General features: G+C 51.4%; 1 protein-coding gene across 1 annotated transcript; it reads right to left on the bottom strand.

The window, feature by feature from the left end:
* Positions 1-7,822: 7,822 nt before the first annotated feature.
* Positions 7,823-26,259, bottom strand: LOC135315398 (BTB/POZ domain-containing protein KCTD16-like). Its single transcript, XM_064463448.1, has 3 exons — positions 26,220-26,259; positions 18,516-18,638; positions 7,823-8,687 (listed from the first exon to the last, which is right to left on the bottom strand). Exons 2-3 carry the CDS (start codon positions 18,595-18,597, stop codon positions 8,182-8,184), a joined length of 588 nt encoding a protein of 195 aa, XP_064319518.1. The 5' UTR covers positions 18,598-18,638; positions 26,220-26,259; the 3' UTR covers positions 7,823-8,181.
* Between the last annotated feature and the right edge of the window lie 1,649 nt (positions 26,260-27,908).

Raw genomic sequence — 27,908 nt, forward strand, 5'->3', positions numbered from 1 at the left:
CCATTAGTAGAACATTAGGTTCATTATATCAATTACATCACTGTATGTGTTAAACCAAAGCCGGCTTCTTTTCCCCTTGCTGGCTGCACAATGAACTATTTTGGTCAGATACGCTGTTTTCTGAAACGAAAATAAGCAGTTTCAAGTTTCCCTTGTCCTAAACATTTCAACATGCATTTAAAACATGCCGGCTGTGGCGGTGGCTCAGGTAGCGCCGCTGGGGACAGCATCCGTGGTGACTTTTTGGTACCTTTGGCATGGGAAGAAGATCGGGGAAGTTACTTACGGTACAGTCACGGGAGCGTTTGCAGCCACCTTTGCCCATCACTGTTCCCTGGCTGCACGTGGCAGCTTGCTTCGTTATACCCATCTCTGCGGGCAATGCATACGATTTATTACATCCCTGGTGCGTATGAGGCTTATCGGGAAGCCTGGGAAGACTCCCATGCCCGACTGCTGAGAAAAAGGGTGAGAGTCCTGCCTAAATTTCTGACGCAGCCTGGAAAGCTTCTGCATCGCTTTTGCAAAGCCAAGTGGTTCACTGCAACGTTTTCTGAAGGGCATTCCCAAGACTGCTGTGCTAAAACAAACCTATTTCTTACTTGTGAATCTCTCCGTCACCTGCAAGCAACTTGCTTGTGCAGCTAAATTCCCTCCCAAACCCGGGAGGGCACCGCTGCCTTGGGCTAATGCCAGCCTGCCTGGGAAAAGCATCCTTGAGGAGGCGTCTGAGGTGGATAAAATGCTGCAAACTAGAAATAGGTCACCCTGCGTCCCATCCCCAACCTTTTATTGAAATGGGATGGTTTTCCTGCTGGCAGTGGGAGCTTTCTGATGCTTGAAGAAAGAGGCAGAGTGAGTTGATAAGCAGCCCTACAAAGATCCCCTTGCAAGATAAGAGCGCAGGAGAGGCACTTGGGTCAGATGAAAGGTGTCATAGAATCATTTAGGTTGGAAAAGACCTCTAAGATCATTAAGTCCAGCCATTAATGCAACACTGCCAAGACCATCACTAAACCATGGCCCCAAGTGCCGCGTCTGCACATTGTTTGAACCCCCCCAGGGACGGTGACCCCCCCACCTCCCTGGGCAGCCTGTGCCAGGGCCTGACCCCTCTGGCAGGGAAGGCATTTTCCCTCACACCCAACCTAAACCTCCCCTGACGCAGCCTGAGGCTGTTCCCTCTCGTCCTGTCACTGGTGCCTTGGGAGCAGAGACCAGCCCCCCCTCACTCCAGCCCCTCTCAGGCAGCTGCAGAGAGCGAGAAGGGCTCCCCTCAGCCCCCCCTTCTCCAGGCTAAACCCCCCCAGCCCCCTCAGCCGCCCCCCAGCACACTTGTGCTCCAGACCCTGCCCCAGCCCCGCTGCCCTTCTCTGGACACGCTCCAGCCCCTCCAGGCCCTTCTTGTCCCGAGGGGCCCAAACCTGAGCCCAGCATTCGAGGTGGGGCCTCCCCAGGGCCGAGCACAGGGGCCCCATCCCTGCCCTGCTCCTGCTGGCCACACTATTTCTGTGTGGTCTCATGGTAACCTTTCGAAATAGAGATATTTATACAGGGGGTACTTCTGGAAGGCCAGTTATTCCATTTTCTGCCTTTTGCATCCACGCGCGTGCCTTTGTTTCCCCTCTCTGGCTCTGCTCCTGGCTTTACTGCTAGTTTAAAATAAAAATATAATCCATCTACAATCCTCCCTTACGGCCATTAAGCACTCATCTGAGAAGGGCTATTACCTCCGCTTGGCTGGCCGAGGGTTCGGAGCCACGTAAGGGTTTAACTCCTGCGTGGCTGTGCAGGGAGGAGCAGCCCGCTTGCCAGGCTGATGGGGATGGGGGAAGCTGGCACGTGCGTGGCTTTGCTGCCTTCCCATGCGGCCAAGAGCTGAGAGACCTCGGAGGCTTCTCCTGTCCCCTCTTCCAGACTTTGTCCCATTGCTGCCGTGAGCAGAGGGGCTGCGAATCTTCAGTGCCCCCAGGGCGAATGCCACGGGGGCTGCTTGCCTTCTGGCAGCGGGGAGGTTTTGTCCCTGCATGGCCAAAAAAGAAGCAAAGAAATGGGTTTCATTGCACAGGGCACGGCTCCAGCCATAAAACCCAGGCTGCTAGAGGGAGCAGAGGACCCAGCCCATGGTGGTTGGAGGTGTCTTGCCCTGAGACAGCAAACTGGGTGGCAGAGCTCGAGGGCCAGATCTGCTCCTGCACTGTGTGGCTCGGGGCAAGGAGCGTAACCTTGATGGCTTCACCCTGGGAATGGCACTAACCTGTGCCTCACACCCTGTGTCCCACGTCCCCGTGCTCAGGGAGTGCTCTGGGCAGGGCGACCCCCAGTGCTGCCGCATGCGGAGACCCATCCCACAAGGTTGCTACTGGGAATTCGATGTTTTTCCTCCATGGGGCAAAAAATAATGTTTCTGCTTGTTCCAGATTGGGAAGAAAAGTCAAAATTTTGCATTTTCCTGTGTATGAAAATTCTGCTAAGTGCAAATACTACACAACCAAGTGAGGCAACCACTTACTTCACCATTGTGTGCCCATGAAATATTTCAGTTCCTTTGACACAGCATCAGTGGCAGGAGGCCCGAGCTACTGGGACATTTTAGACCAGCTTTGAATCCAAAGGCCGTGCCTGCTTCAGGCTTCTGCCTGCTTAAAAAGCAAAAACCCCCCCAGCTTTCCTGGAGGGACACGAGTCTGAAGGGGGGCTTTTCCCACAAGCCCACCTCAATGGGAAATGGCACTAAGATCCTTAGTTCTCTTTGCTGGACAATTCCCGATCATTATTATTTGGGCCATGCTCACCGGCTTTTAAATTATTCTGTCTCAAGTAGCTGATGGCATTTGTTACATGTCATGCAATGTTCCTGGTAATTAATTGGTATTTAATTAATTAAGGGATAATGGCATTCAATTAAGGGATGCTTGTGGAACACTGTCACTGGGTAATTAATGGCTTCCTGCTGCTCAAGCAAAGCCAAGGCATTTGTGGAAAATAAATAGAGAGGAGAAGCTGAGATGTTTATTCCCTTGGCAGGAGGCAGCGTTGCGTCCCAGTGATCTCCGGTTCTCCTGCGCCATCACCAAGATGGTGGGAGCACTCACGGCTGCAGGCAAGGAGCATCGCGTGACCTTGCAGCGGTCAGGCAGCCATTCACACGCTTTCAGCTGGCAGCAAACACCTTAACTGCACCTGGTGTTTCCAGCATCACACAGCAGGTCAACGGCAGAAACAAGACCTGATATCCAGACCCCGTGGCCAGAGCTTTGCTCAGGGTGAGTCGGGCTCTGCCCCTGGTGTGTTAACTTGAAATTGCTCCCGCTGATGTCAAGGACCAAAATATCTGGGGGAAAATGGGCCTTGTGTCCTATTGACTTTGGTGGAGAGCACAGAAAAAATATGAATTTCCTGGGACACGAAGATAAATGAAAATAACTTACCCGAATCAGACAGAACAGAGCACCATTTCGAATAAAGAAGGACAAATATTGAAGGCTAAACAGGAATGAGTCACTTTACCAGCTGTTCCTTGCTGGCTAGAAACACTCTGTGATGTTGAATGAGCCTTTTGTGTGTCTGGTATAAATATTTCAGGCACCTCTGGCAGGACTCAGAGGGTTTGAACTCTCTGGTCCCTGCTAGCGCAGGGACTCCTGATGCTGCTGGAGACCAGGGGACCATCCAAGATGGGTGATAAGGATGTCTGCTACTATGGCTCCTGGTCTTCCCGGCTTCCCCAGCCATCCTTTTGGATGGTGCCACGCAGCTCTGATCTCACCCTTTGGGAAGGAGGTTATTTCTAGGCAGAACGGTGCCTGGGCGCTCCAGCCTTCTTGGCTTCCTTTTCCGGAGCAGTGGTGAAGGCAAACAACTCAACGCAACCCCCCTCGGAGCAGATGTGCTTCAAAGCTCCCGGTTTCCTCCTGCACCGCAGCGAACCCAGCGTGGTTTCCCCGGGAGGCTCCGCCAGCAGCCGGCATTAATGATGCAGGAGGCTCCGCTCCCTCTGCCATCCACGTGCATAAAGCACATCTCGGTGAAGATATTTGTGTGGCCTGCATTAGCATACTCTTTTCATTCCTAATCCCACCAGACTCAAGAGAAGGAGTTATTGCAGCCCAGGAAAGAAGCACGGATAAACTGCAACGCATAGAATTTAAGCTGCTGCTGCTGTCCGTGCCTAACTTCTTTATTTACCAGTGAGCCTTAACACAGAAGCCCACCCTGGAGCATTTCTGGTGTCGGTTTGGGGCTCAAGCTTCTGCCTTTCCAGCATGCAATCAATGGAGTGATGGGGATCCCGACCACAGCTCAGGGCAGCCAGCGTGTCAGCGTGTCTTCCCATTAATTCGTGGACACCTTGGTCCATCCCTGGGGACGTAGAGAGGCTCAAAGCTGGGCTGGAGCGCCCAGCGCCCGCATGGGCAGCCCTTAAATGTTATTCAATGAGATGCAACATGAAAAGTTGCCAAAGATTGTGGTGCTTTTGTTCCCTGACAGCTTCCAATAGGTTTTCCCTAAAAAGCCCTCAGCCATTTTTCTTCCAAAATCACATTTCCAGCTGATAACTGCAAAACAAACTGGGTGTGTTTGTGTGTGTGGAATGCAAACTGGCCTTTCATAGGTTGATTGCTGATGCCTGCTCTGAAGGAATTGCTTGCTGGATCTAATTGTTTATCCCAAGAATTTAATGATGTTATTAATAATTAACTGTTCCTTACGCTTCACACTGGCTCCTTAAATGCATTGAATTTGTGTTATTTTCCAGCACTCCTGTATAACCAATTTTCCCCTCCTAATTCCTTCTCCTATTTCAGCTTTACTTGGGTAGAATCAGCGGGAAATACGGGAAGCTGTCGCCGGTCAGAACCTTTGTTCCTACAGCAGACTTAAGCTGTGACGGGTCCTTTCCAAGCGCATGTCAGCGAGTGGCAGCTTTCCCAGGGAAGGGGCGAGGATGCTGAGCTAAACCGCACACCAGTGACCTCCCGTCTTTGCCAGGGGTCTTACGCATCAGGACAAAGATGTGAGGAAACTCCTAGGGACAGGAAGGTCAAGGAAATTTCCACTGTGAAGTTACAGCCTAGAAACCATGGGTATTAACCATTTCTTCGTCGTTCCGAGTGTGCCAGGAACACACGGGTTTCTGAGTACATGTGTGTATCCACGCCAGTGTGTGTGAGATGTACCCGGAGCCCCTGAGCTCGCGAAGCTCCTCGGCATTTGTGTCGCTTTGCAAGTGAACCCCATTTTTTCCCGGTGTAGGTGTACGGGATGGACACGGTGGGGTATATACAGTTTCCCGAGACCTTTGGGGTGGAAGGTAACACGGAAATGTACACTCTAATTTCAGCTTCAGTAAGCTCCAGTTTCTAATTAATTGCAGAATAACTGAAAAATATAGTCAGTTATATACAATATCTCTCAAAATCCCCAGCCTACCTGGCTGCACAATACCCAGGACAGTGACCTCTAATTAGGGGTGAAAATGCTCCAGGGGTGATTTTTGAAAACACGTAGAGCAAAACGATTCGGAAATGGCTCGTTCTCCTGCTGTGACCCACCCTTCACCCCCACGTGCCTCCTCATGCCAGGCTGGGTTTTATCCCCTGCTCCATCCCCGGGAAAGGAGCTCCCCAAACGTCCCATCTCACTCGGTGCAGTAGGCAGGAGACTCACAGGTCTGTACCTGGTCACCACTTGTAAGCCTGGGGGCGGTGTGTGTGTCCCAAAATGCTTTTAAAACCCAATTCCCCTGAAAGGCAAATCCCAGCCCCGGGGCTGAGGACACGGCGGTTCCCTCCCAGTGGTTCAAGCAGGGCTGGTGGCTCTTCCTTGCTGTTTACCAGGCAGGGCTGCTGTTGTGCCGCAGCCTGGCAAACCACAACTCTCCAAAGGTCATTTGTGTTGGCTGGCGCCCAGTTTAAGAGCAATTCATATCTTTTGTGTGTGTGCAGAACTGGCTCTAAGATGGCAAAATCTTTCATTACTTAGCGTTTGCAAGCAGGACAGTGACCTGCAGGCATGATAGGCACCATCAAAGAGCACTGGGAAGGATGCAGAAAGACCTCCAAAGCCTTCTGCCAAGAACAAGCCTCCCTTCCCTCCCCAAAGCCAGTCTGCCCCTGCCACTGAGTAAAGAGTTTTGGGGCAGGGCTGGCACTTCTTGTAGCTGGAGGCTGATCAAAGCACATGGAAGAGACTGGCTGGAAGGTGTCTTTGGGTGGGAGAAGATGTGGCCCCAAGGCACCAGCCTTGGGGAAAATAGGCTGCCTTCAATTGTCAGATCAGCTGCAGGGATGTTTGGCAGCTGGTTTTAGCACCAGCAATGTCTTCTGCAGCTCTTTCTACTGAAGTGCCTCTGGCACAGCCGTGGACAGGCTCCAGATCTGATGGCCCCTGGCTCAGCCCCCTCCTGTGACACTTTTGCTTTTATAAGCTCTTTGTCTGTCTGTCTCCTGGGATTTGTCCTGTGCAGGGGATGATGTGGTTCCCCATCTTTATGGAGCCTTTTGCTGCCAGCTCTGCCCTGGCATTACCTCATGCTGCTCCAGCTCTCCATGTTCTTGTAAACACTTTCCTAGCGTGGCTGCATATAAAAGGAAGAAGAATGTGGATCTGGCCTCCCTGTCCACTCCCTGAGGGACCAAGCAATCCCTCACTCCTGGCAGAGCCTCACCACAGCAAATGTTCGGCGGGGTTTTTATTTTGTTTCATTTGTTTTCATTTAATCTGAAAAAAAGGTTATTTGCCATCTGAGGCGCTATTTGGAGATCACAGTCAGAGCATGAGGTGGTTCTTCTGCAACGTGCAGGGGTTTCCCTGAATTGTCCCAGGAGCCAAGGCCAGGAATTGGGGGTGAGGAAAGTTTCTGTCTGCAGAGCTATGGACTTCACTGATCTGCTGGGGGACAAGGCAGGTGCTGGGGGTGGTGGGATGCAGGATGGGGGGACTGTCTCATGGGGCTCCCATGGGTGACAGGGAACAGGCTGACAAGTGTGGTCACAGCCCGGGTCAGCCAAGGTCTGTACTCTGCTACCCACCTTCCTTTTTCCTCCCAGCACCTTGAAAACCACTGTTTCTGGTCGCTGGGACCAAAGCTGCCATTGACTTTTGCAGCCTCAACGAGGTCGTCTCCATTATCCAGCTGTGCATCCCCCAGTTGGCCCTTTCAGCAGCTCTGTGATAAAGTTACCCATGAAACTCCCAGAAATGTCTGGGACCAGTTGCATCCTGACCCACTGTCCTTCCAGCAGGTACCAGGGCGGTTGAAGTCTCCCATGAGAGCAGCGTTTGTCACTCAGAGGCTTCCTCAAATTCTTTAAAGACTTTGTGCCCTTCCTCACCCTGATGCGGTGGTCTGTAACATGCCCCCACCCCAAAGTCACCCTCCCACCCCTGATCCTGACCCAGAGGGTCACCCATCCCGTGGAGGAGCCCACACTCCTGAGCTGCTCCCGTTCCTCTTTCAGGGTGGGGCTCCTTGGTCGTCGCGGGGTGATGTTGGCCAACTTGCCCATGGCTGCCTGCAGCAGCACCCTCCCTCTCACCAGCTCATTCCTGGCTGGAGGCTTAAACACACAAAGGGTGGGTAGTGCTTGTGTAAGAAAAGGAAAATACCTGCAAAACATCATGACCTCTCATGACAAGAAGGTTTTGCTGAATCCGGTTGCAAACATTACAGATGGAGAAGTTTTGGCAAGAACATAAGGGAGTCAGACATGCAACTTCCATTAATTTCAGGAAAACTGGATTTCTAAACCACTTATACAGTTTTGAACATTTAAGTTCAACCATCTGTACCAAAGAGATGAGGAGACTGGAATCAGTTCTCGACACCAACTATATTTTATTATTTGAAATTCCAGGAAAATCCATTCTCATAAATGTGGGAACTTCTGCTGGATGGTCTCTCTGGCAACGGACCTCCTTCCTTTTTCTATGCCCCTCCACCTATGCTTAAGCCTCTTAGGATATCGTGCATCCCTCCCGATGGCCATGGTAGGGAGCACTCTGCCGCGGGTATAGGCTTGCGACCCTTTTGACTGCTGGATGGGCTTAATGAGCAACCTACACTCCTCATTTTGGGAGTGTGGACAGCCTCTGCCATCTGCTACCCCGGGGACATCGGTGGAGACGCTCAACGTACCGGAGGACATCCTCCCCGGGGGCAGGGAATGAAGTCTCGTCTCACAGGTGGTATTTCTTCAGCAGCTCGCTCTGCCACTGCCGCTTCTTGTTGGGAAAGGCGACGGGGATCTTGATCTTACGGAAGTCCTCGATGCACTTCCCCAGCTCGGACTCCAGCGCCCGCCTCTCCTCGCTGACCTCCGCCGCCGCCGCGGCGGGGCTGACCTCCACCCCGTTCTCCTTCGCTGCCGCGTGGTCGCTGTTTCGTCTCTGCCCCATCTGCTTCACCTCCTCTAGCTTCTTCAGGGACTTGGAGAAATCCAGGGTGTTGGGGCGGGCTGGACACTCCTCGGGGGCTTCTGGCCATGGCAAAGAGTCAGCGGGGCTGGGATCCCTCGCCTCCGACTGGGGGTCTCTGCTTGGGAGGGTCTCATCTGCGTCCGGAGCCAGGCTAGGCTCGCCACAGCTGCTTGTGCCGGAGGTTGCAAAGTCGTCCCCACCGCTGCGGCTGGCTGGGTCCTGCCTCGTCTCGTGGCTTTGCTTCAGCTCCTCGGGGTTGCTGTGGGCTGGGGAAGGAGAGGGGAGAGCTGCGTGAGGAGCAGGGGCTTGCACAGCCCCTGGTGACAGGCTGCGTCTTGAGCAAATCTGGGGCGCAGCCACGCGCGGGGTGCGGGTAGCTCTGTTCAGTTGGGCATGGGGCAATGACAGCTGGGTCCCTGTGGGGTGCCCTTCTGAGCAGGCAAAGCCGAGCAACCACAATGGTGAGCCCTACCCCAAGCCTTGGGTTGGCTGAGCCCTGGGGCCAGCTCCGGGTGGGCTTGAGTGGTCCTGGAAAGCTTATGGGCTTCCTGTGGTCTGTGGTTTGGTCTGCAGTGGTGCTGAGGGATGCTGAGCATAGAAACGGTCCAGACCAGAAACCTAAGATGCAAGGAAACCTGACACGGAAGAAGAAATCTCAAAGCCTCCCGCAGACCTTGCGCAGGGCTTGTGCATGCTTTTGTTTGTTAACAACAGCGGAAACCAAGCCGTGGCTCTGCATGGGAAATAGCCACTCTGTCTCTGTTACCAGCTGCTGGGGAGAAAAGTTAATGGAAACTGCTAAAAAAGCATTTAGTAGAGGGTCTTCCTGCTCCCCCTCCTCAGGTTTGCAAAGAACAGCATATGCATTCATAGCCGAACCTCGGGGAGTGTTTGCTGGTACCCATGCCTAGCATGGACAAGAAGGTGAGAGGGGTCTTCACCCGGTCCAGCGGACCTTTCCCACGCATCCTCCCTCACCCCTGATGCCAGCCAAGGCAACGGCATTGCCATCCCACCAACAGCGACCCCCGCTCTGCTCTCGGGTGGGAACACCCACGTGATGCAGAGGACCCTGGAGATGGGCTCGTGGGGCTCTGGAAGTGCCGTGGGCATGTGACAGACTCAGTGGTGGGACAGCAGAGGTGTCCTCAGGTGGCCGAGGGCTCTGAGCACATGGCGGGTTCAGGTCTGTGCCCGCCTGGGGCCAGACCCTGCTCCGCAGCTGGCAGAGACGTTCTCACAATTTGGTTGTTTTAGCAGAGATTTGTTTTGAAAGTTGATTCCCCCCGCCGCCCCTTATAGTTCCTGTTTTTCTAAATATCTTTGGCAGAAACATTGGCCTTCCTGCTCTTTGAAAGCTCTGGGACAAGGGGGTGTTTCTTGTCATTGTTTTCATTCGCACGTCTGTTTTTTTGGTTGGATCAGACACCAAACGGAGACTTTGTTCCCCTCACAATAACAAGATTTGTTTTTCTGAGCAGTGGTATTAACCTAGCAGCGGTTTTCATTGCTTCCTCTCAAAGCACTTAAAAAAACCCTGCAGTTGTACAGCTTTAACCTGAATCGTGCCTCTCATTTGCTGCTTTCGAGGTTTTCACTCGTAGCATCCCTGTCTGCTTCCAACCCTCCACCTGTACCCACCTGTGTACTGCTGGGGCCGTACATTTACCTGTGCATTACAAATGCTCTGGCCATCACAGCTGTTACGCAGGGTTTCATAGCAAGCGATTACCATGGGTGTGTGAATTATCTTCACCCTTTCCCCCCCCCCCCACGTTGCAGTTTTCCTTGTAGGACTTCCTAGGAGGGAGCACGCAGGGCTCAGCAGATACCATTGGCAGCTAATGTTTAGGCAGTCGATAAGCATTACCCAGTAATGCACCTGCCCAAAGGTGAACAGCAATTAGTGCCGCAACATCTGCCCTCACCAGATGGGCTCCGATCTTTGCTGTTAACACGTGAAGGCAATCAAAAGGGAGTTTGAGTCCTGATCAAAAGTATAGGTCTACTATAGGGAAAACAGCATGGCCTGGGAGAGGCCGTCCTGGTGAGATCCCCCCTTGCTTCTGCTGGGGGAGTTTCCCTGTCCCTTTTCTCTCTTGCTTGGTTCTTTTCCTTTCCTCGTCCCTTAGGCACTTTTCACTCTCAGAGCTGATGGATGGCCTCAGCGGTGGCTCCAGAGCACCTCTCCATGTGGGAAGCCTGCACGGGGGTGCTGATGCAGGGAGGACCCCAGAGCAGCTGAGGTGGCTTCAGGGTGGATCCACCAGACTCCCCTGGGAAGCCACTGCCCTGTTTCTCAAAACCAAAGAGCTCTGAAAATAAAGCAAAGACTTTTCTCTAAAATGCCTGAATTCCTGACCCGCTGGGATGTTTTTTAAAGTACATCTGCTAGCAGAGATATAAAGCAGGCTATAAAGTATTTCTATTTTAAATTCCTCATCCTACATTTTGTCCCTCATGGAAGCAGAAAATGTCAAGGTGGATTTTCTTTTTCCTTGAAAACTTTTTGTAAGGACAGACTTTGCTTTTTTCCCCTCTTCCTTCCTCTTCTTATTTTTTTTTATTTTTATTTTGACATTTACTTGAAAAGCTGCAGCACTGCAATTACTAGAGGTGGAAAGCGGAAATGTCATCCATCACTGAGCAGAAACCTTGAAGGCTGGATTTGCTTTGGCAAATCTCTCCAGGAAGTCACAAGGATGTATCTTCGCCCCAAATTCTTTGAGTGATGGAATAAAGTCTCTAAGTTCTTATACTGCTTTAATCATCTTATCCGCGAGCCTCACAACTGTGTTTGTGCAATGGGGAGCTGAGGCACAGGCAGCATAAGCTGATGCACCCAAATACATACAAGAAGCCTATGGCTTAGCTGGAGACTGAATTCAAATCTCTTCAGTCCTTCTCTAGCGTCTTAGCTCCTAGACCATCCAACGACTGTAGCTAGCTTGGTATAACAATTTTTCCTAAAGCTTTCAACACATTTTACATCACGTTATTCCCATTGGAGGCACAGCGAAGTGAAATAACTTGTTAAGGTCACCAGGCCGAGAACAAAACCCAGGTCTCCTGGGTACTGCTCCTGCACACTCTCCATACCAGCCCATCCCGATTTCCTCTGCATGGTCTGGCAAGGCTGGCTGCCGGGCTACAAACCCGTAACCTCCACGCTCTTGCAGCCTCTCTGCTCTTGATTGCAGGGTCTGCCTGAGACACACGGCGGGCTGCCGAGCTCAGGGAGAGCAGCACAGCGGTGTAGAGCCACACTGAAAAAATCCCTCGCTAGAGTATAGGTTTGCTAAGGAATTATTTCTTGGCTTTGAAACTGCCCGAGAGGGTGATCTTCAGTCCGTCCCCGTGCCTCTCCAGTGCACGGTCCCCCGTGTCAGTGCACAGCTTAGTCCAGACATTTTGCAGGTACCAGCAGTGTAATTCTGCTCATTTAAGTATGATGATTTAAGTATGATGGTTTAGGCCATCTCTAGGTAGCCAAGGGACTTTGCATAAAGGAGCTAGTGAGTCTTAATGACTTGTCTTTGGAACTATTAATTAATTGCCCATAACAATTTACCTACCTTTGTTCTACCTCATCCACCAAGGGCATGTTATCTCAGCCTGTTCTGGCTGGTTCTCACACTAACATCTGTAGAAATGATCTTGCACTCATGGAGAAATGCAGACCTCAGCAGGTTTTTATTTTCTCCCCATACGGTGCTTAAAACACGTGATTCCTCCTGGCCAAGTATCCCGGTCGAGCATCACCGCCCACGAGTTCACCTGCACAGGCCCTTGTGTTTCCAAACAGCAAAGGACTGGAGGGGAGCCAAAAGCACTGTGGATTTGCAGAACTTTTCAGAGGGAAGTCAGCTCCATGCTGGAATTTGCAGGATCCAAGATCAGACAGATGTCAAGGGGTGGATGTCCTTCTTGGCCGCTCTTCTACACTGGCCACCAGTAGATATCCCATGAGTAGTACAAGATACTTAGGTCTGGGGGTCTGTGCTTAACCCTCTCTATGAGACCAGAGTCTTTCTGACCCCAGTTAAAAGCCTGGGGTGTGCTATTAGGATGAGCATATGTTTTCTTTCTGTGTGATTTAAGAAGTGTGGGGATCACTCCGGCTAGAGTGTGACCTGGACCAAACCTGACACTGAACGCCCCAGGCTCTGAAGCAGTCTAGGTCTTCCAGGGTATTGCCTTGCCATTGATCTCTGCAGCTTTGGACAAATGGCTTCATTTTCCCTCAGGCCAAGCTTCCCTCGCATTTGTGTGTCTCGTCAGGGAGAGCCCCTCGGGGCCAGCCTGGGCCTGGCAATATGGGTACTCCCATATTCGCTCCTGAGGCGATCCTGGGACACCTCACCACTCTTCAGAGCGCATCTCACAGCTACTGAACTGGGGAAAGAGGTCTGTTGCGTAGACTGATTTTCTCATAGTTTTTAATCTTTAGGCTTTGCTTGCTATGAGATTCTTTTGTCTGCTTTAGAGCATCAATTAGAGCGCAGAAGTGACGCTTCCGACGCAGCCCCATGGTGCTGATGGAAGCCCTGCTGAGTGCAATTAACAGGCTCCTGCACGCAGCGGGCTGGTGCTTTGCAGGGGGAAGCACACACTGTCCCAACCTCTTGCTGCTTTTCTGGATAGTGTTTTATTTTTCCAGATGCTTGACGGGGGGATGAACTCGCCCTGGGCCAGGAGCCCAGGGCCCGGGCTCGCACGGCTGCGTTTGCTTCTCCGTGTCAGTGCTTCCAGCTGAAGGGGGTTGACGTAAGGTCCTGACACGCACAGATGAAGAGCAGTTCATTCCTGGGGTGCTTCCCCAGCTCAGACCGCATTGGCCTCAAAGGCTGCTTTTCCTTTCCCACTATTTGCTGCAGAGACCCAAATTTCCCCAAAATAGGAAAGGAGATTCTTCTTTTTTGTCCCAAACAAAAGCATCCTCTGATCCCATACCAGGCAGCCGAGCAGAGAGCTGGGTATCCGAGGGAAGCCCCCACCATGGTAGACACAGAGCTTTGTGCAGCTCAGACTGTTTCTATCCCATGGCTTTATTTCAACTGCTCTTTTCCTTCCAGTTTTTAAATAAAAAAAAAAAAACAGCAACAACACATTGCTTGGGGTCAAAGAGGACTGTCTCAGTTCCTTTACAGGCTTATTAACTCCTTTGTAATCTCTTAAACGTAGGGTGTTGTGACACAAAGGTGGGAAAAATGTTTCAAAAGAAGAGCTGGAAGAGTTTAGTCTGCGTATGTGCATGTGTACGCGGAGAAAGGGGGCAGGGACCTAAACAGTTCACTTCAACCAAAGTTTTGCTTCCCCTAAAAGTGTGTTCAGGAAACAGATTTACTCTTTGTCCAAAACATTTCTCATTAACTCTTACTTGAGAACCTGACAGTGATGAGGAGCTTGGACTGTAGGAGGCCTGGGGGCCTTGGGTTGATGGTTGGACTTGACGATCTTAGAGGTCTTTTCCAGCCTTAATGATTCTGTGATTCTACGACTGTGTCTAGAAGGCAGGTGGTGATGGAAACAACTGCAGATTTTATATGTAAGAGCAACTTCCCCTGGAAAGTGCCAGCCTGTGCCTGCCTTGAGTTAACCGATCGCTGGATGTTCGCTGGGATGCACAGGGTATATCTGCAGCGTATCGATGCCCAGTGCAAAGCAGCTGCTTCTGCATGAGCTCCTAGACACCGCCAACCTCAGGTCTTGCCTCTGCCTGAACTGTTTACTGAAAAGTCAAGCTGAGCCCGAAAACTGGTGTCTGCTCTCCTGGTTGGCTCTAATCGCCCTTACTTTATCAGAGAAGGACAAGACTCGGCATAAATAAATATCTTTGACCCTATCTGCCCGCAGCAGTAGCCTCTGCATTCCCAAGAGCCTCAGTTACACCGGTTGTGCCAGTGAAGGTTGTTGCTAAATCTGCAGCACCGGTGAGTGTCGTGAATGGATTAACTGCTATGGCAACCCCGGCAGGGCCAGAGGGGTGCCAGGACCAGGACAGAAAAACAGCCTTTGTTTTAAACTTCCCTGCTAAAACCCAAGGTCCTTTCTATGCCCTGTGGAGCAATATATATTTATATTTACCAGCACAAGTGCTGCTTTTTCTTTGCGTGTTCTAAAAATGTCCGTTTAATGGCGTTAATCCAGCTGGCGGATAGCACTGGGAGCTTCACGTGCAGTCATGCAAATGCACTTTGCTCCCAGGCTGGTACCCGGGCCCTGCTGCTCAGCTCTGGTAATGCCCATCAGTGCTGAGATGGCTCTCCAGGGAAGCCTGGATCCCTTGGCAGAAGGTACCAAGCGCAGCAGAAAGCACCAGCTAGGCTGGTTATCCGTGATGTGCAGGTGAAGAGAGTGGCTTGAGCCCAAAACTCCTTGTGTGTGTGGCAGAAAACCTAGCTTGACTCTCCCTTGCTGCTATTTTTATAATCAGTTCCTCCTGTTGCAACACCCCAGCAAGGACCAGAAAAAATATCCTGAACAGTAAGGTGCACCTCTTGAAAGCCCCAACCTTGCAGCCTTAAAAAAATAATCCACGTTTTTCTCTGTCATGCAAGTTGTCCTTTGCTGCCTGGAGGAGGCAAGGTGGGCTCAGGAGTCAGGGATTTCAGGTTCATTGCTGAGGGCTGACTGGAGGGAAGGTCCATCTCTCAGAGGTGGAGGAAAGCTGGGCAGTGGTATCTGTTGGTGTTGGTACCATGTATGCCATGGACGCTCAACGCCCAGCAGCAGCCCTTGGCGGGCAGTAACTCTGTTCCCCCATTTCTCCCAGGTCCTCTGTGATAAAGGCATTAAGAACAGCGTAGAAAGTGTATAAGTGGTGGAGATGGGCTCGCAAACATCGCCCTTGTCACCTGCTGTGGGTACAAAGGTCACAACTCCACCTCTTATAAGGATGTTTAGCTTGCAGGATCATGGTACCGGGCAGTGTGGTTGCAGGAAACAAAATACCCTCAAGAGCATTCCTCTAAATAAAATAAGTATTAGCTGAGTGTTTGTGAATACATACACACGCTGCGGGAACGGGTGCAACGTGGAAGTGCCTCCATCCTGCAAATGTGTGCAGGGAAGAACCGCAGCAGCCCGGCAGCATGTGCTCTGCGGTGTAATTCGGACCTTTTTTGCATTTAAATCAATGTGTCTGCAACGAGTGACAGATGGATATCTAACCCAAGCCACCTTTAGTTATACATGACTTCTACCAGTACCCAGGGTCTGTCTGCAGATGGAACAAGTACTGTAAAGGGTGTGTGTCTGCCGTTAATTCAGGGCCAAACCCCCGCCGTGATCTAAATCAGCGCTTGCCACTCTCTAAACCCCTCAGTGAACACATCAGCCGGCTAATTGCTGTTCTGAGTTCACCCCATTGGTTTTAATCTCTAGCTTCCTCCTTATTTCTTCTTCTTCCTGCAGCTGCAGGAGCTGACACTGCGCAAGCGAGGCGAGCCGTGCCGCGGACCGGAGGCTGCCGGCCGAGGAAGGGGAGAAGTGTCCTGCGTGGGGCATGGGGCCATGACTGTATGCTTTGACTGCCTTCACAACACAGGTTTTTGCTGCAATTCAAATCTGTGAAATAGTTTGTTTCCCAAACATATCTTTTTTCGTTGTTGTTTTGGAAGGGCGTGTGAACCTGTGCAGTCCAAATATTCTTTCTCCCTTATTCATAAGCAGTGGATATTCTCCCAAGTGATAAAGTCACCGGTTATTTAGCATCTGCACTAATCGGCTTCTCTTCTGGCGCTCCCAGGGAAGGTGAGAGGCGAAGCAGCAAATCCCCCCCCTCCGAGGGTCTCCCAACTCTCGCTGCCTTCTCTGGCACGGGCAGGCAGAGGTTTTGCTTCCCCATGATACTGGGATGTCCCAGGACCTTGCAAAGTCCTTTCTGAGAATAACATATGCATGCAATCTGCTGCAGGAGTTGCTGTGGAGGAGCTGTGAGACGCCTCCTAAAGCAGGGCCAGCTGAGGGGTGGTGGATATGGCCATGATGGACAGCAGCTTTATTGGGCCAAGGCTCTGCGTGATTGCTTCATTTCATTGCGCTTTTTGAGTGCAGTGACTCCAGCTTTATGGCAGGGATGGGAATTATAACACGTTTTGTTTTGGCAAAGTAGAACGGATTCAGGCACAGGAGGTCAAATTCCGGTGACAGAGCGGAGCCAGGCCCTCAGATGTAAGCTGCTGTAGCTGAGGCCAACGGAGCCGTGCTGATTTACATCAGCAAAACATCTGACCCAGGGTAGACGTTTCAATACCACATGAAGCAAGAGCAGTTTTCACTAGGCACTTCTGCTCAAGCCCATCAATTTGGGTAAGACCTGCCTATTTCTTCACAGAAATTAGTCATTAATACCGTGTATGGCAAACCCTGGTCAAGAGGAGCTGCCCCTGGCCTGCCTGGCTCGCAGGCCACAGGGCACAACAGCGGCTGGGGAGAAGCCACCCCTGTGCTGAGCCCTTCAAGCTGGAAGAGGCCAAGAGGTTCTTCCAAGGGCATGGAGTAGCCTTGGGAACGCCTACTGGGAGCAAACAATCGCTAAACCCCAAACGGATGATGCAGCGTGAGTTATCGCATCAGTTATTACCGCTCCTCTTGGTGCCCTTAAAGAATTGCCAGGTTTCTTTCGCAGCTGAAATATTTGCCCTGGTAACCATAAACATGCTTCAGCACGTACTTAAAAGAGGGGTCAATTTGCTCCTGACAGTCTCTGGCAGACTTTGAGGATTTATACTCTTCTCAGGCCACCTATTTCTGCCTGGGCAGGATTTGTGCCCAACCAGGGAAGATCATCACTGGATGTGTCCCCGAGGAGGGGTGGCAGTGTTCTGCCTGCATCCACAGCTTTGAAAAAATGATAGAGGAAGTACACAGTGCAAATGAAAAAAAAAAAAAAAAAAGAAGCACAGAAACGGTTTGGCATTGATATTTGGGGGAGAAAAGGGATTCTTGGGCTCTCCTTGTCATTGGCTGTCACATCATGAAAGGACATTAAGCCTTACATGGTTAGAAGCCCCAGAAATGAATGCCTACCTGTCGGGTTTCTGCTTCACTGGGTTCCCCCTAAATGAGCAAATGAAAGACGGGTGAATCCAGCAAAGCAGCAGGTCCCCCCACACTGGTATTTGCATCTTCATGTCTCTTGTTGGGAACTTCCAACAAAAAGGTATTTTTACTTTCTCCAGTGTCAGGAAACAGCAGAAGTTGTTTTGCAGTGTCTCGGGAGGAAGTCAAGGGTGCTCGTGTATGAACGGGAGGCTAGTGATCGCTTGCCACCCTGTTTTTGGAAAGGGCTCAACGCTTGCAACCCAGGAGATGTGAATCAGCTGTCATCTGCTCTCTGCCATGGCACACGCAGTGGGAAACTGATTGCTGAAAGCAGCCCAGCATGGGAACTTGGTTGAGCGTGGCAGAGCCTATAGTGCCCCGGTGTTGACTTATGGCTTAGATATACAGCAAGTACGGGACAGCGCAGGTAGGTCTGGGGACAGGGGTGACTTGGAGGGCTCACCGTGCCCAGGATTGATGCTCATGGGTGGAGCCTTCACACTGCCTGGCCCAGAAGATGCCTTGCCACCCTCCAGTGATAACGCTGAGCCTTAGGGTCATGGGGGCTAAGCCAGAGCACCCCAGGCTGCACAGCGGGGTGAAAGCAGGCTGCGAAGAAACCCATGAAGCCTGCACACATGAAGCCTCGAGCCCACACCCCATCTTCCCAGCTGATGGAAAGAAGCCTTATTAGCAGTGCAGACCCAGTCACAGTTCCTCCAGAGGAGACAGCCCTTTCGGTGCCATCTGCCAGTTCCCCAGTCCGGGGTGTCCTCTCTGAACTGAGTGCAAGCCAACGTGCCTTTGACTCCAAGCCTGAGCCCAGCTGGGTATTGGCATAACCAGATCCGGGAGCAAATCAGGCCATTTCGGGTGAAGGAATGGGATACAGCAGGAAGAGGGAGAGACCGTGACGTGGGGCTGGCAGGAACACCCCTCCCCATCGAGTGCCTGATGCCAAGTGCAGGTCCACCGAGACAATCGGTGTGTGGCTCTGCACGGTGTGACTGCAGGCACCTGCGACAGCAAACTGGCATGTTTCTCACCTGGAAGAGCTTCTGCAGTGTCTGTCTTGAGATCCAGGATGGGCTCAGAAGAAGACATGTGGTTTTTTGGGCTGTGCTCCATTTCTGAAGGCTGGGGAATAGGCAGGCTAAGCCAGGAGCTACCTAAAAAAGCATTCAAGACCCAAAAAAGAAACTCTTAGAAGGCAAGTGATGCACAGGGAGTGCGAGAAGGGGCCAGGGTGGTGTGTGGTGGCCCATCTTGTTGATCCAAGAGTTTAAAGCACCTCCCAGAGCACCATGCCGGGTGCCTGGGGTGGGGAGTGGTCACCCCCGATGTCTCTTGGACCCTTTTTAGGGTGATATTTCAGCTTTCAGCAGTACCTGTAACAACCTACCACAACCTCCCACCATGTATTGCTATTCTTCCTCCACATTGGAGCTCTTCCTCTGCCTGTTTCCTAACCCTTTATATCACTGGCTTTCAAGATATCGCTTCATTTACACTGAATTTGCAAAAAGTGAGGAAATACCAAAGTGTTTATCCTAGACTAAGATTAGCACTCCAGCTCTTCCATCTTTTCCTTTCCTGACATTTCTATGCAGACTCTGTTAATTTTGCTCTATAGCACAAATATAGCTTTGGCCCTAACTGTAGTTCCTGCCCCATAAAAAGAATTTTCCTCTCCATGACTGACCCTCAGAGCTGGGTCATCCCATTGGCATCGAGTGCCGTAAATCAAGACCGCTTCATTTCCACTTGCTTTGCCCACAACAGTGGCCGCCGCCTCTGCGGGACATGCTTGTGTGGGGCAGACCTGCTAGAAACCCTCCCCTGAAACATTCGGGTTTGGCACCTCTGGGCTGCTCACACGTCCAGGGGCTGCTGTGGGCGCGAGGTCAGAGTGGGACACACATATGTGCTTACATACGTAGCCCGGCGCATGGTCCACCACACACTCTCATCCTCGTAGGTCCCCTTTTTACTCTACAAACACACAAAGCATGCTGGAAAAATAGGTTGGGTCAAGGGTGCTAGCGTCTGTGCTTGCCTGCATCGCATTTCCCGCAGCTGCTCGGGCCAGAGGCACGCGCCTTGTGAGCACATCCAAGCCTCTACCTTCTCCCCTGGCTCCCACGCATCCACATGCTGCGTGCTGACACTGTGAGATGCTGACAGATATCTCCACGCTCCCAAACCCACAAGCTAAGAATCACTGTCAAACAGCTGATAAACAGATTTAGACCAGAACATAGGCTTTGCACTCATCTGAGGTGGTGACTTCACGTGCCAGGCTGGGAACACAGCCTGAGCTCTCCCTTTCCAACAGCTGCTCGCCCCGCGGACACGGCAGCGAAGTGGAGCCTTCTCAGAGGACGACTGCTGGGTTTGCTCCCTTCGTGCCCAAAGCCCTCCACGAGCCGCCCTGCAGCACAACCACCTCTGCTCTTGCGTTTGGCCGCGGTCACCCCGATTTGGCGTGCAAGCAAAACGCGCTCCGCCTCGCCATGGGAAGCAAGGGGTGGAACTGGGGGCCCCATGCTCCGAAAGACCGACAGCTGAGCAGATTTCTACAGGTTATGGTTGCCAGAAGCCAGGACGTCCGGGGCCTGCCTTGTGGACAACCTGGCCGTGCTTGACCTCCACGATCCAGTGCTCCTGCGCCAGAAGAAGATGCTGCATCCAGGAGAGGGCAGCAGAATCCCAGCATGCTCCATGCCTGTTGCCACTGTCATTAATTGTGGTTTCTGAGAGGCCTTTCCTGACTCTTTCCTAAGCTGTAAACATGGTCTTCTACTTCCCATAGCAATAATCTTCACCCAGAGACTCTGGCAAAGTCTTTGTGGTCACTGTCTGTCAGTGTGGCTGTAAAGGTTTCTAATTAATGTCCCAGAGTAGCTATTTTTGCACCCAGTTAAGTGGAGGGACTGTCTGCAATCCCAAACTGAGATCTGGAGGAGGAAGTCTGAGCCAAATTCAATGCGACGGGGGCCTTGCAAACCCTTGTGGGAGCTGTGTGGGATGAACAGGGCAGAACTCAAACACCCAGCAGTTGCGGTGAGTGGTCTCCTTTGCTGGCAGTCCTGTCCCCTCTCCCCTACGGCTAGAGATGCCCGTGGTCACAGGGAACAGCAGACATCACCTCAATATGGGACAAGGGAACATGGTCTTGAGTTGAGGTCCTGGCACAAAAGTGGAAGAGGAAAGTGGTTTTGATGGAGTAAGAACTGCAGTGCTGAGGCTCCGTTGCTGCATTTTAACGGCTGAGGTTCCCCAGGTACCTTCAAAACACCTGCCTGGCATCCAGCAGACCTGCAGCAGGGGCCAGGCCACTGGGTTTCTGCTTCCACACGCTGTCATGCAGCAGATGACAGTGGCTGTGCAAGCCAGTGCTTATTAAATATTTAAAAGGCAAGCTGTCAGCATTGCTGCTAAAGATGGGCTTTTCCTCTTATAGCTCTATCCCTCTCTAATACTAATAGGATTGGAAGGAGGTGGAGAAACAGCAGCATGCCGACAGGCTGAGAGCGAGTGTTTTTCCCTTGCAGAGGCTTTGCACACCTTGGGGGATCTTTCTAGTAGTTTGCTTGTCTTCCAGTACCCCTCCTTGGTTCTCTGGGATTTTGGGTTAATCCCTCAGGCCCTGCAAGGGGAGGTGGTGCAGCCTGGGAGCAGAGGCACAGAGGAGAAACTGCTGCTTCCCCTCCTCCTGACACCTCCGCCAAGGGAAAATGAAATGCCCCCCCGCCTCCCCTGCAAGCTGGCAGAGGGGTCTGTGCTCTGCTCCACGTCCTCCACTGGAAGAACTGCATTAATCCCAATTTTGTTTAAAATTACCACTGGGCAACAGCTGGAGTTTCCATTTTTGCAAGGGCTTTTTGGGATCGGAAGCCTGGATTTGGACCAGGCTGGAACAAACACAGAGAGTTTCATCCTTCTCTGCAAAGAAAGATGCTAAAATCAAAATCCATGCCAGCATCACTTCCTGAGCTATTAAACTTTCTGTTTTAGTGACGCATCTTATTAAAAAAATTTCAAAAGGCATTTTGACGTGATGTAAAGTGCTTGAACGTGTGATTTCCTTCTAAATTTGAGCAAAACTAGACCAATTTCAGGATATAGTTAAGGTTAAATCTATGGCAGTAGAGGCCTGTTTAATCCCAGTTTTTCTTTCCAGTTCTACTTACTATTTCTCTCTCTCATTTTCCCCTTTGGTTAAATCAATTAAGTTTGTGAATCACTCACATCAGTTGATGTTGAAGGGCATCGTATAAATAGTTGCCTGGAGCCAAAGGTGAGGTAGTAAAATCCACGTCTTCTTCATAAGTAGGTCTGGGGTTTTTTGCAAGGAGCCATCAGGGACAATAACCAGCAAACCCGCCACCCTGTGTCCTTGGAATCAGCCTCCGTGTCCTTCAGGGGATTCCTCTGCTCTCCGCATCCTCCTCCCGACTTGCAGGATTTCTCCTGTTCCCACGGTCACTCCGCACACACCTGAACCTGCCACAGCTGCCCAGCAAGAGCCACCGAGACCAGCCGAGGTGTCAGCTGGGTGGGGTGAAACTCCCCGCTCTGTTGGCCTGGACGAGGAATTACTGCCGAGACACCTGCCCAATTTGCAACATCCAGGTTTTCACCCACCGATGGGACGGGAGAACCAAATGCCCATAATGCCTGTGGCCACACAGGGATGCAGAAGCAGAGTCAGGACTGAATTCTGATCTCATGGTAGAAGAAGAAAACCCCAACCTCATAACGTCACCCTACAACAGAGTGTCTTGGGAGTTTCTGTGCTGCAGAGTGCTCCAGGCACCCGAGGGATTCATGCACTCATAGCGATGACTTCAACAGCATTAGGTCATCTTGCTTTTTAATCAGTGCCTTATGTGCAATGTATAGGCAGGCTCTATATCACATCTGGTTTAGGGTTTGATTGGACGTGACGGCCTTGAAACCATAAAATGGTAGTTAAAGTCATTGTAATTCTTTCACTGTCTTTTGGCTCCTAAAATCAGGACACTGCAATTGGCTGTTGCTCTTGGTCTTAGTCCTGGGTTAAATCCTTCTTTGTGATGGGCAAAGCAAGACTGGAGAGGAGAGGAGAGGAGAGGAGAGGAGAGGAGAGGAGAGGAGAGGAGAGGAGAGGAGAGGAGAGGAGAGAGGAGAGGAGAGGAGAGGAGAGGAGAGGAGAGGAGAGGAGAGGAGAGGAGAGGAGAGGAGAGGAGAGGAGAGGAGAGGAGAGGAGAGGAGAGGAGAGGAGAGGCGAGGAGAGGAGAGGAGAGGAGAGGAGAGGCGAGGAGAGGAGAGGAGAGGAGAGGAGAGGAGAGGAGAGGAGAGGAGAGGAGAGGAGAGGAGAGGAGAGGAGAGGAGAGGAGAGGAGAGGAGAGGAGAGGAGAGGAGAGGAGAGGAGAGGAGAGGAGAGGCGAGGAGAGGCGAGGAGAGGAGAGGAGAGGCGAGGAGAGGAGAGGCGAGGAGAGGCGAGGAGAGGAGAGGCGAGGAGAGGCGAGGAGAGGAGAGGAGAGGAGAGGAGAGGAGAGGAGAGGAGAGGAGAGGCGAGGAGAGGAGAGGAGAGGAGAGGAGAGGAGAGGAGAGGCGAGGCGAGGCGAGGAGAGGAGAGGAGAGGAGAGGAGAGGAGAGGAGAGGAGAGGAGAGGAGAGGAGAGGAGAGGAGAGGAGAGGAGAGGAGAGGAGAGGAGAGGAGAGGAGAGGAGAGGAGAGGAGAGGAGAGGAGAGGAGAGGAGAGGAGAGGAGAGGAGAGGAGAGGCGAGGAGAGGAGAGGAGAGGCGAGGAGAGGAGAGGAGAGGCGAGGAGAGGAGAGGAGAGGCGAGGAGAGGCGAGGCGAGGCGAGGAGAGGAGAGGAGAGGAGAGGAGAGGAGAGGAGAGGAGAGGAGAGGAGAGGAGAGGAGAGGAGAGGAGAGGAGAGGAGAGGAGAGGAGAGGAGAGGAGAGGAGAGGAGAGGAGAGGAGAGAGGAGAGGAGAGGAGAGGAGAGGAGAGGGGAGAGGAGAGGGGAGAGGAGAGGAGAGGAGAGGGGAGAGGAGAGGAGGGATGGGGAGGAAAGCCACGAAATGAACTCTCCATTGGAGTCAGCCAGAGCAAGGCTTGAGGAAATCCAGATCCTGGTTTGTCCATCTGGCAGGATTGAATCATGAGGAGACAGTTATTAAAGTACAGATTTTTGTTGGTCACCTGCCAATCTCTCTCCACAAGGAGGGAAACGACTCCAGCAAATAAAACAGAAGCCCCACTGGTTTCACTGACACCATGTGGGGAGTGAGGCCACCAGAGCAGGGTCACCTGTGCCTGCTGGTGCCAAAAGCCTTGGGTCTCTCCAAGCCACAGTGAGGGGGTCAGTACCTCCCCCGCCTCACGAGCAGGGGAACGGAGGTCAGGAGGCACCAAGTCCTGTCCAGGGTTGTGAGGGAACCCCTTCTCCTGAGATACAACTTTATATCCTACCCTTCTGGGGCCACACAGGCCCCTTCCCTGAGCTGTTTTCTCTTGCCAAGGCACAGCTTCTGCCGTAATACCTGGAAAGTCCATTTCAGCAATGAGGAGATGGCACAAAGGACAGCGTTGTCTTGGCCCAGCATTTCCACCTATCCATGCTTCTTACTATGTCTAGGGAAAACTGATCAGCTTGTTTGACCTTGGTGTTTCCTGCTAAAACTCAGCCGTATTTTGACCTTTTGTAAGGAGCACAGCTCGCCGACCAAATACTTCTTGCTCTTTGGGCTCACCTGTTTACAAAAACCCAACTAATTCCTGCCCACAACCCCAGTGTGCAAAGTGGAAGGTTCCTTCAAGGGCATCAAGGCAGCACTTGTATGGGAGTCAGCGAGGTGGGAACGGTGTTCCCCAGCTCGCAGTTTGCAGGAGGATTGTACGTACGAACAAGCTGTTCCCAGGGATCTCTCCTTGGCAGCGTCTGCTGCGCAAAAATGGCTCCAGCTGTCTGTCTTTACACAGGAATCTGCTTTTCTCTGAATATTCCAGAATCACTTCCAGAAAGCAGCCCCGTCAGCGGTTTCCACACGGATGTAACTGTGCTCACTTCCTATCTAGATATTTTTGCCAAGCTGAAAAATCCACAAACTGATGGTCTCGTGGGGAGATCCCGGGCAGGGTTGGGAGATTGCTCCGTTTGCTGGCCAAGCTGGGAGTGTCACCATCAGGAAGGCAAAAGGGAAAGGTGGGAATCATTGCAACTCTTAATATACTGGGGGATAGAGCAAACTGGAATCCTTTCTTCATGCCAAACCAAAATTTTTTGCTCAACACCAAAGGGAAGAGTTGCATTTTGCATTTGTTTAAGAAAAGAAAAGGGCTTAAATTCCCCAAAGCAAGAAGGCTGCCCGGGAAGGGCACTGCCTGTCCATACAGAGCAGGGGATGTCCGTACGTGTAGCATGGGCCTACGTTTCCTTCATCCAAGCAGAATCTTAGCTTCTGGCTGAGAAGAAAGGGGGAGATGGCCTCTCCTTTTCCTCCTCCTTCCAGAAATTCTTGTCCTGTTTTGCAGAAACTCTGCCCAGTTTGACCCTGATCTGTGAGTCCTTTGGGTCCAGACAACGCAGCAACGTGGCCTGGTGTGCTCTGTGTGTCGGTGCTCCTGGTGAGCCTCTTCCTCTTGGAGACTCACACCAGCCTTCACGGCTTTGCCTTCTCTTTTGGTGTCAGTTTGGGGAGCTAACGTCTGCCAAAGTCACTGCAGCTACATCAATTACACGGGCTGAAGCCTGTCCCAATGCATGGAGATGCACCAGGCAGACCCTTGGGTCCAACTGAGCACCCCACCCTTATGCCAGGGGTCCAGCCCATATGTGCAAAGAGATGCTCTTCTCTAGCCACTGTAGACAGCAGAAGCATGATTATCTCTTTCAGCAGTGAGCTGTAGAGGGGTGAAGCTATCTGCAGAAAACTAAGCCCACCTCACCCCCAAAAAAGACAAAGCCTACAGCCTGCAAAGTCTTCATCCCACTTCACCTTTCTCCCACTTTTTGCACCTTTTCCTACTCAAAGAGAGTTTGAGGCCAAGATATCACTCATTGCAAAATCTGCCAGAGTCTAATCCAGCCCTGGGAAGGCTCCCTTCCATGTTACAGCTGCAATTTCCCCTTTCCATTTCCTTTTTGGAGCATTAAGTCCTTTGAGCGATGACTACTTGTGGTTCTGGACTATGGCCTTTCCTGCGTAGCGCCGGGAGCCGAGCACAAGCTGGGCAGTGCAGGAGGGAGGCTGTGCTTTCAAGTGAGATGCAGCGCCGTTCAAACAGCCCCGTTGGCCAGCGTCTCCGTGCAAGCAGATGCTCACTGGAATGTCTTATTAAATGTCCCCGCTCAAATGTGAAAGGCTCGTTGGAGAGGTGGCTGTCCGGCCTTCGTGCCTCCTCTCCAGCTAACCCAGCTCTGATCACCTTCTGAAGAGATTAAAACCCAGGATTTTGTAAGGCTTCAAAGTCCCCAGTGTTGCCTCAGCCCCACTTCTGATCTCCAACCCGGTTTGTCCAACAAACACAACAGCTTAGAAGATAGCCTATGAGTGGGGTGAAGGGACTGAAGCCACCAAGGAGGCTCTCGTGGCCAGTGAGACCAAGCACTGGGCCACCTGGGAATCATGAGCAGCACAAAGCCACTACTGAACCCAAACCAGAGGCCTCCTTGCCCAGGCAGACCCGAATCCCTGTCTTCACCGGCACCCTCACCCACTTCCAGGCTTGCCCTGGCACATCCCTTGTGGTGCTTTTACCTGGAAGGCTGCAGTGCCTGGACAGCTGCCTGGAGAGTTGGCCTCGTACAACAGGACCTAGAAACAAAGGAGAAGGTGTGGGTTTGGCTCTCCACTCCACCGTGACAGCTTTCTGGTGACCTCCCTTCACACAGGCGCACCCATTTGGGAGGGATACAAGGAAGGAAAACGAGTGCTATGGTCCTGTCCCATGGAAAATTATTTCCAGAGAATTTCCCTTGGATGTGAACCATGAACCCAGCCAGGTTTTACAGTGCATGCACATGGCCTTCTTTCGAAATGGCTCTGGTAGGTACCCTGCTGTGCTCCTCCGGAGCATTTCATGCCTTTTTGAAGTAGAGAGTAAGCTGACACTCCCCCTTAATCCAGGAGAAAGCTCACCAGCTCAAACCCGTCTTACTATTTCAGTTAGAGATGCCCGTGCACTAGCAAAAACCAGCAATTTTTTGAAGGGAAGATTTTTTTCATAGGTGCCTTATAGGTGCAGGGCCAAGGCAATGGGCTAGTGCAGCCCTCCCCCTGAGATGAGGAAGACTTCTGAGCAGGCCAACTGAGTCCCCTTGGGTTTGAAGGTGTCCCTTGGTACTCTTAAGGGGATCATAAGCCTGGGCATCACAACGACCATGTCCCTGCTCATGCCTTTCCCACCCGGAGGAGCAAAGGAGCTGCCCTCTTGCTCCTTGGAGGCCTGGAGGACAGCCCCCGGTTTTCATCCCTGAAATCCTCAGCTCTAGAAAGGTGTAAACAACCTGTTTTCTGCTTGCAGGGAAGGAGGGAAAGGTCTGGAGGACAGCCCCAAGTGCTTTATTAGTTCCTTTGGTTTTGTCACGGAAGAATCGTGGGCTGAAACAAGACATCTCTCCCTCTCTGGTTTTAGTCGGTTGCTGTTGAAAAGAGATTTTTCCCTAGAAACCCATTAATACAATGCAGAGAGACAGGTTAAAAATTATACTTAATCTTGAAATATTGTTTGAAAAGGGGAAATTACAATATTTCATTTAAATGCTGCCGAAGGAAACACATTTTTCACATGCCAAAAAAGGTTTTTTCAGCACTATTTCCTGTACTTTTTGATGAATTTGCAACTAGTCTTAATTAACCCCAAACCTGCATTTTTCAGCAAATAAATGGTTCACCTGAGCGTGTTTGCAAAGATCCATTTAGGAATTGTAACTGCTTCTGTACCTAGCAAGCAAATTGAAATAATAAAGGCAGAATTAAAAACCGCCTGTGTGCTTCTAATACACAAGGAAAAAAATCCGTTCGTCTTATGTTAAGTCAACAAAATAGTGGATAATGGAGAACAGTTAATACATTTTCCTGAGTGCTTTTTGATAAAGGCCATCAAAGAGGCTTTTAAGGAAACTCAATAGCCGAAGGGGGATTGTTTAACTTCCACAGTGTATTAAAAGCTTATTAAGACAGAGAAAAGAAGAAATGGAATCAAGAGTTCATTCTCAACCTATAAATAATATAATAATAGGACATCCCCAAGAGTCCATCTTAGGATGAAAGTCTTTTATTAACGATGCAAGGGGAAAAGGGCGAACAGTCATGTGGAAAAATTTTGCAGGGAAGAGAAAATAATAGCAGCTGGCTGAGGGTAGTAGAAGCTGCGAGGGGACCTCGTGAGGGTACGCTAATGAAGAGCGTGCCGGCGGGCTAAATGAAATGGCAAGCAGTGAAAAG

The sequence above is a fragment of the Phalacrocorax carbo genome, chromosome 11 (genome assembly GCF_963921805.1).
Source record: "Phalacrocorax carbo chromosome 11, bPhaCar2.1, whole genome shotgun sequence".
Lineage (NCBI taxonomy): Eukaryota > Metazoa > Chordata > Aves > Suliformes > Phalacrocoracidae > Phalacrocorax > Phalacrocorax carbo.

What these genes read in the sequence shown, in the direction of transcription:
- LOC135315398 (XM_064463448.1), bottom strand. Translation starts at nt 18,597, where the DNA reads ATGGAGCACAGCCCAAAAAACCACATGTCTTCTTCTGAGCCCATCCTG. An exon ending in CACTGCAGAAGCTCTTCCAG is followed by an intron (nt 8,688 to 18,515) that starts GTGAGAAACATG and finishes CTCCTTCCCCAG; the next exon opens with CCCACAGCAACCCCGAGGAG.